This window comes from Onychostruthus taczanowskii, unplaced genomic scaffold (genome assembly GCF_017590055.1).
Source record: "Onychostruthus taczanowskii isolate IOZ18803 unplaced genomic scaffold, ASM1759005v1 scaffold63, whole genome shotgun sequence".
Taxonomy (NCBI): domain Eukaryota; kingdom Metazoa; phylum Chordata; class Aves; order Passeriformes; family Passeridae; genus Onychostruthus; species Onychostruthus taczanowskii.
In genome coordinates, this window is record NW_024504012.1 from 88,564 (window position 1) to 106,383 (window position 17,820).

At 38.2% G+C, this 17,820-nt stretch overlaps 1 protein-coding gene across 4 annotated transcripts in view; it reads right to left on the minus strand.

The window, feature by feature from the left end:
* Positions 1 to 17,820, minus strand: part of LOC121344292 (BMP/retinoic acid-inducible neural-specific protein 3) — a 180,382-nt gene that overhangs the window by 10,620 nt on the left and 151,942 nt on the right. For 2 of the 4 annotated variants that reach the window (XM_041420111.1, XM_041420113.1), the window contains one exon: positions 4,637 to 4,660. The exons of the other annotated variants lie outside the window; for them this stretch is intronic. In XM_041420111.1, the coding sequence (XP_041276045.1) occupies positions 4,637 to 4,660 (24 nt within the window). The remainder of the gene's footprint in view (positions 1 to 4,636; positions 4,661 to 17,820) is intronic. 4 annotated transcript variants of the gene reach the window in all.

Consider the following 17,820-nt stretch of genomic DNA (forward strand, 5'->3'; position numbering starts at 1 on the left):
ATACCTCGCTTGTCATGTTATTAAACAAAATAAACCAAAATAAGATTGTGAGACCAGTATGCCTTTTTCTCTAATTTTGTAATAACTGAAAATAACTATAATTTTGAGCAAACTCTTTAAAATTTTAATACAGGCACAAAACACATTGCAGAAGAGAGGCTTGGTTTTCTGCCATGGTGTGTTCAAAATTGCAAGGACACCCTTAAATTTCTGAAGGAAAATTAAAGGCTGTCTAGAAAAGTTGTATCCTGCTGTTTTAAAAACAACATGTATTTCACTTCATTTAAAAATCTATAATACTTGTAATAATATGTCACTTGTGTAACATTCATAAACAGAGAAAGTATTAAAATAAATGGCCAAACATTGCATGTCTATAATATAAATTAGGAGACAGGCTTGCAGTAATGCTTATAACAAATATCAAGTGATTGTAGAATCAATCTAGATAAATCTCCTCGAACATTTTTGCCTTCCTTAAGCAATCAAACCCACAGCCTGAAATGCAATATAGAAGGTGATAGAAAGGGTGAAAAAAGAGCAGTTTTCTACGTGTTAATCTGCATAATAGAGAAATTGGTGTAGATAGCAGAGCGAGGGGCCAAAGTCCCACCTTTGAAGATACAGAATTTTGATCTGCACCACTAGAGGAACTCTGAATCACACCCTGAAGCAGTGACAACTCTTATTGCAAAGAAAGACCATGTTACTCCTGAAATGCTACTTTTCTACGTAGGTAATCTCCTTCTGATGAGTTCATCCCCTATTGGTATGGTGTGCCTTTAAATTCCATCATACTCAAGGCTGGAAAGAAAATCTCCCCGTGCAGAACAGCTTCCTTGATACCTTGGCATTTTTATTTAAGGGACTATAATTCAAAACACACAGACACAAGCCCATCCAAAACAACAACAAAAAGCTGACAAAATACCAAACATATTGGTCCTCTCTAAATTCCTCCTTATTAAAATTAACAGGCTGCTACAGAAGGAATTAATTTAAGGACCTTGTCTTTCACAAAGAATTCCGGAGTGTTCACATCAATAACCAAAAGTGGATTGGAGCAGACAAGATTTCCTTGCAAGAGACGAAAAAAAGATCTGTTAGAGAATCTGTTTTTCTGACAAGTGATGCATAACATTTCAGAGCCTACAAAGGCATGGGGTTTAAGGCATATTTAGCATTCTCAACAGAGACATTCCAAGAATCTTGGATTGCAATCACAGTGGGACACTAAAGGCTCTGGAGGAATTCTGTCATTAACAAGGTCTCTAGTATGATTTATATAAATACATATATATGTATTTATATCTATATTACATAGATATATTATAGCTATATTAATGTAGTCCATGATATATATTATATATTAATGTAATATATATATTACATATATTACATATATATGTGTAATTCTATTTAAGAAGGACTCTAATATGCTTTATATAAATACATATATATGTATTTATATATTACATATATATTAAAGATATATTAATGTAATATATATAGTATATATATTAATGCAATACATGTAACTTGTATTATATATATATGTAATATTTATAAATACATATATATGTACACACCCATACACACATATATATACACACACACACACACACACATATATATATATATACACAAAACCTTCCTCCTTAATACCCTAGGCACTCTCAGAAAGGTTTATCTATCCCTTCCAGAAAGACCAGATGCTTCCACCTGGGGAAAATCAAAAAGCAAAGCTACAAAAATCCCTTGAAAAAAAAAGTCCTCTCAAACACAAACTCAGGGGCTCTAAATGAACCAAGGGAACAAGGGTCATGATGGCATGAGGGGAATGGTGATGATACTAATTAATGGAAATGGGTGATGAAGAGATTAAATTGAATTTTTTACTGAGGATAGAGAAACAGCAAAGAGCTCATTTTTTTACCACTTTGTACAGAATTCTACACCACGTGTAGTTCAGTATCTTTGCACTTTAAACTCTTGAAGCTCATGATGGTTGGTTAAATTTTAAGATTGTGAATGAGGTCATGAAATACAAAGGATATCATAGTGTTAGCTTTTAAATGTTTAATTACTGGGGTAAAAGCACTACCAAAATGTCCCCAAAAGGATTCCATCCATTCTTGATATTACAAATGATATTGCACCTTCTATTGTGTTTATAGTAGAAGTGACAACAAAACCTGAAGACATGATCCATATTGAAAAAAAAAAATCCCTGCCTGAAAAGCCTTTGCCTTGAGGAGATCCCAATCTAAGTGCAAACCAGACAAAATAAATAGAAATGGGCTTTAGGATGTGCTCACAGTTGTTTTAGAGCTGCAGTGAGGGATGGTGAGGACTGGAGGGGGGTAACTGCAGAGCCAGGAGCTGAAATACAAGTCTGGATCTTTAACAGCCCCTCTGTCATGCAGAAGATTTCCTGCTGTGCACAGTGAGTACCACTGAATAGCAAGGAATAGCCACAAAAATAGCACTGATGTCCTCAGGCAAACATATCATCCATTATTTCTCCTTTGTGCCCAACACATGGGGTTTGGAAGTATCTTTTACATGGGTTCTAGTGGATAAGGTGGCTTAGCCTTTATATTACAGAGGAGTTTGCAGATTGTGGTGGGATCTCTTTCAGCCTGCACGTTCATCCAAGCATTGATGACTTTTCCCTCTTCCCAAGCTGTGGTGCTCCTGATGGACAGCAAAGGGAAGAGGGTTTGTCACGGGCAGGTAAACAGGGCTGCAGCACAAACACTCTCACCTTGGTGAGTAATTACACTGCCTCTGCCACACCATCCATCTCCAGTGGCAAAGGGACTGAGGAGCCCAAATCCACACACAGCCCTGTGTTTTTCATAATGCTGTTTACAGCCAGGATCAACATGCCCAGAAAGTCAGAGAAAAAATGGCTCTGTTCAAATTCTTTCTTGGATTTTGAAGTTTACTATTAAGAGCCAAACACTCTTTCTCCAAACCCCAAACTGTCCATGGTACAAGGAGAGCAAATTATCATTGGCTTTACAGGAGTTTTACAATCAGTGCTGTTTATTGCAATATAGTTCTGTTAAGTATTACTGTTATCTGAATGTCTATTGCTCCCTTAATCTATCTAATTCACCTCACTATGGGCTTGCTCCAAAAAAATTATGGCAGCACTAAAAAGGACCCCTTTAACTTGGGAGCATTCCTGACCAATCACTTACATAGTCCTAATATTTTTCATACCAGCCTGTAGCTCTGTGAGAAACCACAGGATCTCCTGCTCAGTGATGTAATTTTAAAAGTAATTTTAAGAGTACCACCTGTCCTTGTAACCAGCAGTACATTGCCAGTGATCCTTATTTACTCAAATAAAACTTGACTCAATTCCTTTAATACTCTACAGCAGTTTTCACTGGCTGTCTTTAGTTTCTATGGAAACACATTCAATTATTATTTTGTCACACAGGACTGAATTGCTGCATAGACTCCCCACCACAAATGGGCACTTGAACTCTTGAATATCTCTACCCTCAGCTCCAGAAATAAAGGTTTGTTGGGTACTCAAAGACCATTTAGTTTCCCAGCATGAAATGATTGTGAGGGGGGAGAAAAATTGAATTGTCCTGGCATAATCTTTAATGCATCCTACTAAATCCTGCACCTAGAGGATCTCAATGATTTCCCATTTTCTAGCTGAGGATGATATTAGGGTAAAAATAACCATTATAAAGAGGAAGATAGGGTTGCTGTGGGAGAAAGCCTCATTGTCTTGCCTAGGGAGTCATTGTTTCCCTACTGATCTGCAATTTGATTGATTCTTCTACTTAAAATATTCTACTGAAGTTGAGCATGGTTGTTGAGGTTGTTCCACAGACCTTTTAAACGTTGACCTCTTTAATATAGTTTACATTTTCATTATCTATGGTTTGCACCATGAAAAACCAGAGTGTGTTTTCAGGTAATGCTGTTTATCACGTAAAACACAAACCCATAGACATGAACCCATTAGATGGAGTGCAAAACAACATCTGTAGTGCCAAGGCATAATCCCCCACCCCCAAATCTGGGTGTTGATCCTCCAGGTAATCCTGAAGTCAGGCCCAGTTCTCACGTACAGGAACAGAAGGAGGGGATCTGTAATTCTGCCAGGAGACCCCACAGAGATAATTCCTGTGGCCTTTCCTAAAGCCTGAATCATGACTTGGAGTCAGGGACTTCAGCTAAGAGACAGAACCACTGGACTTCAGACAAAATGGACACAAAGTGAGGAGGAGATGACCAAAAGTGCAAAAGCCTGCTGCAGAAACCTGGTTTTAGCATTGTGGCAAAAGAATAAACTTTCTCAACTCTCACCCTATTCTGCAGTAAAAATGTGTTTATTTTAATATTGGAAAGGTTTTTTTTAAAAAAATTTTCTTCTTGACTAATTTTTAGTTCTGGTTTGGGGTGGGGGGGGTGTTTGTTTTGTTTTTTAAAAATATTCATTTATTTCTTTTTCTTTATATACAATCTTTTTGGAGCACAGAGAGGAAATATCTTCCATAAACAAACTCCTAATTATAAACACCTTGTACATAATACTGACCAGGTTTTCCTCTAAATATCACAGGGAGATTCATTACTAATACATGAAAGATGGTCTACAAACTTTTTTCTAGGCAAACTCAGCAAATATTGAGGAAAATACGTAATAACCATTGTGCTGGGAATTGTCTTGTTCTAGTTCCAGACCCAGAGCAGTTGGGGAGCAGGTTTCTTATTTGGGAGAAGTGTGGAAGCAGCATGTTGTCCCCACATCAGGTAGATGGCAATGGATAAAACACAACTTTTCCTTCTTTTGCCAGTGGCTGAATCATCATGGACAAGCTGCAATTCTCCTCCACCTTGAGCAGAGATCTTTCTCAAAAGTGATTCATGGATGAGACTTTCTGCCCACAAAGGACACCATGCCAAGGACAAAGAGACCCAAAAGGGTCATATGAGGTCACATCACAGTGAACTCAGAACTAGCACTTCATTACATCCTTTCCTTTCCTTTCCCCTTCCCCTTCCCCTTCCCCTTTTCCTTCTTTCTCTTTCTCCTTCTCCTTTCTACATCAATTACCAACCCTAAAACAGCAACAAAACCAAAGAGAAGAGAAATCCTGCAAACTTTAGAAGTGCAAACATTTGGGCTGACCCCTAAAACCGGGTTATCCCTGTATTCTATGCAGATTCCAAGAGTCTCTTATTTATTTGTCCGTTCATTCTCTTACACTGAAAATGAAAAATCAACTTCCCTCCTCAGGCTCCACTACAAGGTAAGGAATTGGTGGAGATGCTGTTCCAGACACCACTCATGATTCTCCTGGTTTGCTGCTACAGGAGTAGAGTCACTGAGCAGTGAATTTAATTTAGTGCATGAGCAGCACTCATGTTCTGCATGACAATAACTTGCAAATACTTTCTTAGGCACTACATTTTCAGGCTCAAGGAGCCCTCTCCAATTAAAAACAGATTGTCCTTAATAGAATCTATAAATGTGAACTAGAGTGTCTGTCCTATTTTCTTTTGCTAGATTTTTTTCCCTTTGTAACAAGTTTAACCCAACTGTTTTCAGCTTTATTGTCCTGATAAGACAGCAAATTCCATTTCCTGCCATCTGTTGCTAAATTTGCAATTTTCCACAAGATCACTAGGTATATAGTGGGGGGAACTTCTGGTTTTTTTACTTTGGAGAACTTACTATAGATAGGCAAAATGATTCTCATATATTTGACTTGCCAAACCCTACCCTGATGGGCTTTAATACAAATATTAAAGAAAAAGATGTTTAAGATTCTGCTCCTACATTCTCTTCTTTGTGAGGCACTTTGCCAGTTTCATCTGTTTCTTCAAACTTACACTTTATTTTCTTGGATGTGATGGTTTTTAAAGCTTGTTTTTTAAGCTTATTCAAGTGGTCTTTTTCATTTGCTATTAACTGCTTCTGTGTCTGATTTTGATGGATCCCTCCTTTCAATATCCAAGAATTTGTAGAGATGAGCAGTTTTGCTGTAGCACTGTTCTAGTTACTCTGGACTCATGTGGAGATAAATGTGCTCTTTCTGTTTACTCTTAAATCTGCACATAATTGCTTGTCAAACTCACACCTCCTTGGTGTTCTTCAAAAGCTGGAAAAGATCATATGGGAAAATCCCTCCATGAGGATGGTGCTGATAACTAAGACATATCTTAAAGCAAATGGAAAAAACAGCAAATAGTTGTTCATAAATTATTTGAAACTGAGGGAATTTTAGGAAAAAATGTGGTCATATATCAACACAGAGTTGTTCAATGTGTAGGTACAAAGAAGATACTCACTGAAGATAAACCCTCATAATTTGGTTTCTGGTTCTGAGACTTCTAACAGTCTCACTGCCATTTAAGTTCTCTCATTTGGGACCCCAAAGAACCTTGTTTGGCTTGTTTTGGTTTAATGTTGCATGTGTTCCCACTTGCATTCTGAGGGGGAAAAGGTTTATTTAGTGGTGTTGTCTGTCAGTGCTGCCTACCATTCCTATGCTATTGCTGCCAACGTGATCTGGAAGTGTTCAGGTAATATCTAAGAAATTTGGAAAGGGTCAGAATTATCAAGAACGTTGAGTTTCTCCATGTTTTATGAAAATATTAAGACAGTCCATAGAATGGAGAAACTGTTAATTTGCAATGTGAATCCAAATAATCCATAGATTCAGATGGGAATTCAGCAATGAGAGGCTTATTTATTGGGAAACAGGACTTGACAGTTTCAGCATTTACAGAACTATTTTCTCTTTAAATTTTTTGTTGTTGTTTTTTTTTTAAATTTTTTTTAAACAAAGATTCCTGAAAAAACCTCCGACGATTATACCAACATATTTTTAAAAGCACAAAGAATCAGAATATGTTTTTACCATAGACCCCAATATGTTAATATGCATTTAAATTATTTATCATTCAAAGGATTTTGCTACGGTTGGTGTATTTGCATTATTTCTACTTGTACTGAGGCAAAGCAATGTCACCTGTTATTATTCATTTCTTGCTGACCTGCTAAGTAATCATTATTAAATTTATGCTCCTCCTAGTGGGATCTATCGTTTTAAGAACTTAAGGAGCACAGAAATGGCACTGCAGTAATGTATGGAAAATAGTTCAGTGTTTAGCTTTAGTTAAGTACACCACCACTGCCTCGTAAATGTGTGCAATACCATATGCTTACAAATAAACAGATGAAAAAAGGGAGATTTTCCACAGAAAATTGGGGGGGGGGGGGGTTAAAATACAGTTAATATTTTCTCTTATTCATTCACTAAAAGTGTAACATATCCATGACAAAATAAATATTATTGCAGGAAAGTTGGTACTGAAGCCATGTCAGCAGCTGGTCTGGTCTTTAACGTACATTCTGAAGAACACAGAGTACAGAAAAGCGGAATTAATGAGTATTATTCTTCTATTAAAAGTAATTTTTAAATAGCTAGAATCCTACTCATTAAATTCTATTTATGAAAAGAAACTTTAGAAATTTTAAAATTATTTATGGTTAATATTCTTTGTACTGTATCTCTTTGGTATCTGCCAGACTGAGAGCAACATTTTCTGCAAATCAATACAGCTCCTGCTGCAGAATCAACCTGAATCCTTTTAGACATGGATACAGTTAAAATTATTTAAATTAAAGTATTGATATTTAATTACTGATACATTTATATTGTCTCACAAATAACAGCAAAAAGGAATGGGGAAAAACTTAAGCCATAAGAAATTTCTCTTCTTGTGACTCAAGTGCTCACAAGTAATAGAATCAAAGACTATGAATCAAGGAAAAATTGATTTTTTATAGAAAAGCATTCTAATTTTGAGAGTGACCGTAAAGGAGAACCCTGATTCTTATGCCAGGAGATCAGTGGGCATCTTCCAGCTGATGCAAACAGCCCATTAAAAAATCTTCCTTTGTGATAGGGTTTTCACATGACACATGGCAGCAATTCCAATTCCAGCTGGGTTTCAGCAGAGTTTCGATGGCTGCAAATTTTTATCTTGTAATTAGTGGGCAATGAGAACCATAAGTCAAATACCCTTTTATGCAGAGCTGTTCACAGTTCTATTAATGTATTTCTCCTCTGTATCTGTGTAACTTCTGTACCTCTAACCTCTCTCTTGCTGCTCAGGTCATCTAGATTCTTCCAGCTCCCAACATGGATGCACCACCAGGACACTCTGGGGCAAATCTTTAGACTCAAAAACCATTTTCCCACTCTCATCGTGGCTTTGGGGCTCAGGGAACAGTGACAGCTGTAACTCTGGTGCTCAGGTCACCTGTGCCCAGCCCCAGCCATGCCCCTCAGCCCTGCACAGCCCACCTGGGCCACAGGAGCTCAGCAAATGCTCAGCCAAGTGTTTACACCTCTTCCAATATTTTTATCATGACCCCAGTGTCCCCCAACCAGCCTTCCAGCTTTTTTTTTATTCCTCATCCTCCTTGAAGGGTGAATTCCACAGAGGAGGACTGAGCTTCTAGGCAGTACATTTCCTTTTGCAAGAACACGGGAGCTGTTAAGACTCCAGTCATCATGTAGCTATTCACAAGTGCTATGCTACAATAATCCACTTTTATGGGAGTTTGGAAGATGAATATAAAATAACATAATCCCCAGCTGTGCTGTTATGTGCAAAGCCATCCCATTAATCACACTCAGTTTTACTTTACAGCTTAAAGGTATGCAAAGTGTTGCTGCCATTCAGGTGCCTTAGTACTGGCAGTTGCACGCCCTAACTGCATTTTAAAAGCTATCTTCTCAAGAAATTAAGCACTCAATCTTTTCCTTTCCTCCAGTGGAAATGGTAATTCAGCACCTTCTGATGTCAACAACATATGCAGAGCAGCCAAAAGCTCTAGGTGAGCAAATGAAACCTCAGCACTGTGACAGCCTCCAGACCTGAATAGAACACGTTAAACACTTAAGAAAAACCCAAAAATAGTTCAATAGTTCTATTTCTTTTTAGATTATTTGAACTGGTTTCGGATCTGTACTATTCGCGAGGCTACTGAGCACAAATGGCAAACCCACATCATTATGGGTACAAGAGATGAGATCGTTTGGGGTTCAGAAGCATGAATTCATGCCAGACTCATATTGCCAATAAAGACATTCAATTCTTCTTAGGGCCTGTGGGAGCTTGCAGACCTAAGAGTGAAAACCAGTGATACTTAGAACTGCTCACTTCTTTCCTGGAGCTGAAAGCATTGATGGGATGGTTGGATTTGAATGGTGAGCAAGCAACTGAATTTAGGTCTTAAGAACAAAAATGATATGAATTAGATTAGGCATTAGGAAAAATCCTTCCCTGTGAGGGTCGGCAGGCCCTGGCACAGGGTGCCCAGAGAAGCTGTGGCTGCCCCTGCATCCCTGGCAGTGTCCAAGGGCAGGCTGGACAAGGCTTAGAGCACCCTGGGACAGTGGGAGGTGTCCCTGCCCATGGCAGGGGTGGCACTGGATGGGCTTTAAGGTTCCTTCTAACCCAAACAGTTCCATGATTCCAGGATTCTATATGACAAGGTCAGAAAGAGAGGAAACAACTGGTTTCTGGTTTTTATCTGGTTACTATTTTTATCTGATAGTTGCAAATCTATTTTTCTACTAAATCTTCAAGGCAACACCTCAGATCAGACCCTTGGAAATGATGGAAACCAGCCTTCTCTTCCAAGGTGTGGCAAGTTCTGTCACTCAGAGGGATCAATCTGTGATGTACCCCCCTACAATGAAGCTTGTCAGAGAGTAAAAGCAGAAAATATGAGTCAGGGCAGTCTTATAAAATTCCTGAGGATGGACTTGAGAAACCTTTTTTTTTTTTTTTTTAGAGGCAAACTTCTGTGCAACATAACTTGTATGCTGTAGAAGTTTTCACTTGACAAGTTTGAAGGAAAATTGTATACTTTTGTTAAAGAAAGAGTTCTTCAAATGTTATTTTATCACATGTAAATATGAATATGGTTTTGTGTGTGCAGTGTTGTATATTTTATAGACATTATTAGGGATTATGATCTGCAAAGGAATTTCTGATTGTGTTTATTATTAGGGTTAGATATTGAAACTAGGAATTGCATACAAATTTTGTGAATTTCATAGACACAGGATGCCAGTTCCATTTCACTGTCACTATCATTTATTGTGTTTGCAGGGACCCTGGTGGCAGGGAGGAATGATGAATCTGACTCCATGTTCACAGCAGGCTAATTTATTATTTTAAGATACTATATAACATTAAAGAACACTAAGCTATACTATACTAAAGAATACAGAAAGGATACTTACAGATGGCTAAAAAGCTGATAACAAACTCATAACTCTCCCTAGACCCCTGACACAGCTAGATCCTGACTGGCCAGTAAGTCAAAACAATTCACATGAAACCAATGAAACAGTCACCTGTTGGATAAACAATCCCCAACCACATTCCAAAGCAGCAAAACACAGGAAAAGCAAGGGGATAATATTGTTTTTCTTTTTCTCTGAGGCTTCTCAGCTTCCCAGGAGAAAAATCCTGGGTGAAGGGATTTTTCAGAAAATATGAATGTGACAGCCATACACAGGATAACAAGAACATAGTGAATGCTCTCGCAAACTTCAAAGGTGAACTAGATTAAATAAGTTTTTTGTGAAACAAATTTGAAAGTTCGGTTGAGATGTGTGATCCCATAGATTGTGAGCCTTGCAATGTCATGGATTTCACAAATGCATGGCACCATTCATCTGAATTTGTCTATAGAGCTCTATAACCAGATGTCTGTCTGCTATTCAGCTAAAAAAGAAGAAACAGGCTCTGGAGTCATTAGCCAAGATTCACAGGTGCCTCTTGTAGAAACCCTCTTTATAAAGCTTCACTGCTCTGTGTCAGGACACTAATCTCTATTCAGAGCAGAGAAATTCTGCTTTTCACAGACAGAGGGTCCATTTTTGTCTTTGAAGTTAATCCAACCCTAAGTTGCAGCAACACTTAGAAACCCAGATGCAGAAATTCTGTATAGACTTCCTTTTAAATATTCATGGCTGGAAACCTGTTTCTCTACTTCTGTCATTTCAAGCTGAGGATTCTGGCTTTTATGGACTTTTGCTCATCTCTTAATCCACAAGTAAAATGTTTTCTCTCCCACACAGTTGATGTTATATCCAAATGTGGGTATACATAGAGGAGTAAGTTGGAATATGCAGCAGATGGTCAGCAGAAGAAATAAAAAATCACTTAATGTCCAACAACAAATACCAGTGGCAAGACTCATTAAACCATGGGCTGGACTCAGCAAGACAGAAACTGCTGCTCAAGGGTTTTGTGAGGTATCGAGGGCTAAATTGATGAAACAGAAAGTCTGCATGCTGGCCTGGGATTTGCTACATTGGTCTCTGCTCAGAGCTTATTTAACTGAAGTTTTGTCAAGGAAGGCTGGGCCAGCCCCGTCAGCAGCTCAGCTTTCCATTTCCCAGTGCCTTGCTCCCATCTTGGACACATTTGCCAACTGTCTGGTTTATATTTATACTCTGTCTCAGCCATCACTCCAGGAATGATCCAACCCAGTAGTGCTTGCTGCAGATAATGCACTGATGAAGCAATCTACACAGATGGTAAGCTATCAACTTACATTAAAAAAATCATCAGTTATTGTTCCTAATTTTTTCTAAAATTAAGGCAGCTTTGTTCAAAAATCTGTGGAAAAATATATGCACAGTTTCAAGGACAGAATGCCTTTGGGCTCTTCTAAGGCCAATTAAAGAATTGTTTGGGATTTCATCTAAACTATCAACAAGCAGTGTCTTAAATTTGGAAGATTTAAAAAAAACCCACAACAAATTAATAAAAGTTTAAGGAAATTATCCTAATATCAGATTCTGTTGGAAATATCACTGTTTAAAATAAGGAATAGAAATATTATTAAATATAACAAAGAAATATAACAAAGTCTAACCTATGTTGATAGAGATTTCTAATTGTTTTTCAAAAGGAAATGCCTTCTGAAAAGTTAAATTCATTCTAAATTTGTTTTTTAACACAAAGACATACATTAATTTCAATTAATCCAAAAAATGCTGATGTTTGCTGTACTTTTATGTAACAGGAGAGGTTTGAGGCATGTTGAGGCTTTTCCTGTCATACAGGCAGGAACTAATTATCTAAGACTCCAAATAACTAAAAAGCCACATAGGAAAATAATAAAAAAAAATTAAATCTTTGTGATTTTTGTAACAAAAACCTGGAAAAAGTAAATTTTCTGGTAAATATAGTGGCAGCTTCACAATGGGGAAAAAAACTCTTGCCTTCCTGTAAAGGTTCTAATTACATTTATAATTTCTTGACCTTTAAGCAAATAGATTAATTGCAAAGAGAAGATGATTCTGGGTAGAATTCAGAGAAGGCTTTAGTTTGGTTCGGGTCATCTTCTTACTTTAATACCTCAACAGTTGAGATAAGTCAGTTATTAAAGATAATACAATATAACTAGGTTAGAAAATTAGCAAGTGTCCCCTTTTGTCTGGAGGGCCATTAGTTTTGCTCCTTGCAATAGCTAAGTCCTTTATTTTATACTCACCATGACCTATCATTTCAAAGATCAGTTTCTAGAAGTCTGATATAATTCTGACTGGGATAAATTCCTTACAAATTAATTGGAATTAATGCCTTCTGCAGCTGTGCTGTGTCATCTGCTGCTTGAGGAGAATTTTGTAATGGTCTGTGCTTAGCCATTTTTATCTATTGCACTGATTGTATCTCATTAATTTGTCCCAGAGACCAAAATAAGGGGTAAACAGACTGTATGTTCTGAGTCAGCATTGCCTGCCTGGGATAGATCACATGGGATCCCAGGATGAGATTTCCATGAGTTCCTCCTATGAATTCTGAAGCCCTGTGCCAAAAAAACCTTCCTGCCATCTCTTGCAGGGTTGAAGCCATGGGACTCAGATGTCTTGGACATTTGATTTTCTGTTTGTCATTGGTGATTGTGAAGATTTAGGATAAGGAGACAACTGTTTAATTCCAAAACATTGCTCAGGATGTAATGTGGAGGCAGGAAACTTGATAGCAAGGCAATCTCGTTTTCATCTCAAAAATTGTTTAAGCCCCTGATCTCCTCCTCTTGTTGGTGCAACAAAATTCATCTGCATCCTCTCAGCCTGAAGCTTTTCTGTTTCCTGCCTAAAAATAACTCTAAAATTTAGGGATTTTTAAAAAAAATTATATTATTGATAACTCAGTGCTTTATGTTTTTTTCTGAAGCATATTTGTGGCGCTTCTCCAAAAGGATAAAAACATGGGAAATTCGCATCAGTGCAGGCCTGTGCCTTTTGTACAATAACAAAGGACAGGGAGGATGGAGCTGGAAGGTGCTTGGAGCAGCCTGGTCTGGTAGAAGGCATCCTCTTCCCATGGCAGGGCATGGAAGTGGATGAGCTTTAGGTCCTTTCCCAAACAACCCAGGATGGAGGATTCCTGTCTGTCAGGATCTCTGGGTGCACTGAGGGGCTACACTGACTTTGTAAAGAAACCTGTCAGGGACATAAATGTTCTGGCAACACAGAACATGAGGTGAATCCCTCAAGAGCACCCAGGTGTCCCTGGGTGACACCTGTGCACACAGCACATGTCACATCACAGCCAGCAGAGAATAAAACAACGCTGGTTTATTGTTTATCATGGACTTGCTTTCACCCCTCCAGCTGGGATCCTTCCCAGGGAAAGGTGACATTTGTTGGCAAGGCAGTGCAAGCCTGGACCTGCTGCTGATTCCTGTCCCTCCAGGAGCACAGAGGGCTGGATGCTCCTGGGCTGTCTGCCTGGCTCCTCTCTGGGGGTATAAATACCTTCCAAAACACGGGAAGGCAGAAAGTCATTACCAATCAGGATGTAGCTACATACATGAGACACCAGTAATGAATTCTTAATTTTAATTTTAATTTTTCAGAGGTTTCTTTATGTGTCTAAAAAACAAAACAACCTCCTCTTGTATATATTTTTTCTAATGTTTTTGTTCATAAATTACACTTGAAAATATCCATAGCAATTATGCACAAAATGAATTCTTATCTAACAGCTCAACTTCAGAAAAATCTAATTTTTCCCTACACTTTACCCTTCAACTTCTTTCTATCCATTTATTTTGCTCTTATCTCGATTGTATGAGAGAATAAAGAGAATATATTGCAGCAAAAATTAACAAAATTCCAATTTGTAGAAGACAGATTGTAAATAAGAAAGAGTTATTAGGTTTTGATAATTATGAAGCTGGCATATATGAGTTATTTCTTTCTTTGTGTTGCAAATGGAAAAACAGCCTAGTAGGAATCAGTCAAATGAAACTTTGCATAAATCTTTTCATAAACTCCTGGAATGGTTTGGACTGGAAGGTACTGTAAACTTTATCCAGTGCCACCACTGCCATGGGCAGGGATACCTTCCACTGCCCCAAGTTCCTCCAAGCCCTGTCCAGCCTGGCTTCCAGGGATCCAGGGACAGCCACAGCTTCTCTGGGCAGGGCCTGCCCACCCTCACAGGGAACAATTCCTTCCCAAAAGTCCATCTAAACCCTCTTAAACTGGAGCATCCACCGTTATTTCCTCTCGTAATTCCCAGTTTCAGTGGCAGCCCAGGGTGCTCCAAGCTCCAACACATCCCTCTGGTGTCCTTCGCTGACCTCCAGCTGCGTTTGCAGAGTACAAGATGCTGAAGGCAGTGGGTGCTGTCCAGAGAGCCTCACGGCCACCGTGTCACATGTCATGGCTGCAAACACAGATGGTCACCAGGCCAGGGGCACGCAGGAGCTGCCAAGCCCAGAGATGTGTGCCAGGACCTATCCACACGTCAAGTAATTATTTTAAAGTGTAGACTTTCCCAAGCCTTGTGAGTCACCGCAGTGCTGGCTCTGATATTGTCTCTGCAAGTGATTCATGTGGATAGGTGATTAAGATGTCTTTAAATCTGGCCTGAGGAAAAGTCCTTTACAGCAGTTTGGTCACAGTGAAAGCCAAAAGGCCAAAAGCAAGATCTTCAGTACTGTGCATCTACACTGGGTATTAAATGTGCTGAATACTTTATAGCTGAAATTCTTTAGCAGCTTTTTCTTAACCCATTTTTTTCTTTATTTTTTAAACACCACATGTCTATACAAATAAAATGTTATTTTAGTTGTTTTTAATTTTTTTTCAAATTTTCAAGTTGGTTGGATCAATTGAATTACAAAATATGCCTGGGGGAAAAAAAAAAAAGACAGTTTGGACCTTTGGGTTAGAAACAAAGAGATGGTTTGTTAGATGGAAGGGGCAAAGGCAATTTGAAGTGGCAGCAAATTAGTGTCAGCAGATCTGAAATAAATTAACACTCTAGAAACTGTTTTATGAGGGAGAAAAAGAAACTGAGCCCAGCTTTCCACTTTCTCAGAACTGGACTGTATAGAGGAAATTCATGTTCCAACAGAGCATGTGATTTCTGTTCTTACCACCCTGTCACTCACAGAAGTGAGCCCACAAGGAAGTCACTCTCCATGAACAGATGATTTCCTTGAGTCATGTTCTGCTGTTGCACTTCTAAATAGTGACTCCTCTGAAATGTTGTCTGAGTATCCAGCAGTCATGGATACTCAGACAACATTGCTCATACATGGATAATGTGTGAGCAATACAAGCCACATCTGTTGTGTCCTTTTAAAGTATAGGCTGTTTGCCATGCGGTCAGTGATTCAGCAATCATATTTTAGTGTTGCAAGTCTCAGAACAAGGTGTAACTCAACACCCTATGATAATAAATCAGTATCATATCTTCAATATCATTGAATCATATATCTTCCTGCATTGGTGGAACACCTTTCATGTCAGATGAATCTTACTAAGATGATTTTCTTTTTTTTTTAACATCCCATGACGAAATGTAAACTACGATTGCCAAAACACTGCTTTTAGGGGACAGTAGCGCTGGTAAGTTTTTTGTAATTGAAAAGGACAAAACATTGGTGTGGAAATGTGATTTCATTGCACATATTGCACATATGGTTTCTAAAGCAGGAATATTCCTGCTCTGTGATGTTATTATAAACCCTCTATTCATTTCACTGTCTGACATGCTGAAATTACTTCATTCTGATGTTGCTATTCATCAAAATACCAAAAGTGGAGCTGAGGAGCAGTTGGAAAAATGTTCATGGGTAGCAGGTGGTCAAGAACAGCTTCTATGAATGTGCAATAAAGTGCTGCTCCACCAGAACCCCAGATCTCCTTGAGAGGAAAGGTGTTCCAAGGACAGGTGCCCTGTGTATGTACAGCTCCTAAACCACGTGTGGAAACACATCTGTACACAAGAGTTTATCTCTGCTTCTCCTTGTTATCACACCTATTATTTGCAGGGCTGCAGATCATATTTTTATGTATGTCACGTTAGTTTTAAATAACTCTAATCCCCAATCCAATTAAAGGTATCACCTCGAAGCAGATCATTTTATTTCCTTTGAGAACAGATGCAGGCTTAGTATTCGGGTTAGTAAAGCAGCCACTACCAAGCTGACCTTCGTTTTATCTCTCACACTTTCATCTTATCACCTTCCTTGTCTGTGGCATGTGACTTTCAGATGTGCACTTGGTGTGTCACATCCAATCTCAATTTCCACTGCACAGGCATTCCTTTACATTAAAATTTGTAAATCCATTTTTTACTCCCAAATGCAATATCTTAATTAGAGCAGATAAAATAAAAATCTTTTCTTATTTTCTTTTTTTAAAAATATCTGCAATATCTTAATTGGAGCAGATAAAAATCTTTTCTTATTTTCTTTTTTTTTAAAATATACTAATAATGACAACACATTTTTCTTGCATTTGTTTAGATACATCTCTGTGACCCTTCCCTTGTCCTCTATTAAAGAAGATTTCTGAAAGCAGACAAAATACTGTTTATTTAGCACCTCATGTTCAGAAGAATCATTTATGTAAGACCCACCCATCCAGAGGAGCTTTTGCTGTCTTACACCGCCTTTCTAAAACATCATTTTCCTCTAGACTCACTCCTCACCTTCATTCCAGCAGCCTGTTAAGTGATGGATAATTATATTTTTTCCCCTTACATCCAGTGCCACAAATGCTCTTTAAGAAGAAAAGTCTCTGTGTGATGCAGGGAGAAACTTTCATATCTTGAACTCTGTGACTTCCTTGGTGGAATATTTTATTCCTTAGTAATGTTGTGCCCATGAATCAATTACACTTATAGCAAAGCAATCTAAAGTAGCTGATAAACAACTTTGGGATGTAAGGAACTAATCCTGCATTATATCCTGAGGGAATTGGATTAACCTGCACCATCCCCTTTATTTCTTATGTATTTCATTCTGGAGAGCTCTGAAGGAAGCAGGTTTCCAGGCCTCAGTGTTCTGATGGACTGTGTTTACAGATGCTGTAAAAAAAGTCATCTATTTTAAATCTGTTTTTCTGCCTATGGACTGAAGAGAAGACCAGGACACAAATCCCCTTCTCTGAAGTGTTTTTAGAGTATTCAGACCTTGTTGTGCTTCTAGGGCATGTGAATATTCTGCTAAGTGAAATTCAAAAACTACAGAGAAACAAGAAAATGCAAATAATGGCTCTTCCTTCTTTCATAGCTGCCTGTGGTGCATTTTCTGGAAATTTCAGAAAAAAAATCTGATTTTAAAAAGCAGAATTCTTTCTGAAACTCTTCTGTTTGATGTAGCTATTCACTGCCTCTAGTGATGAACTCCTTCTAAGTTTACATTAGCTTCTTTAAAAAAATCACTTTCTTGGGGATAAGGACATGCTGCAAACATAAGGCTGCCAAGAATGA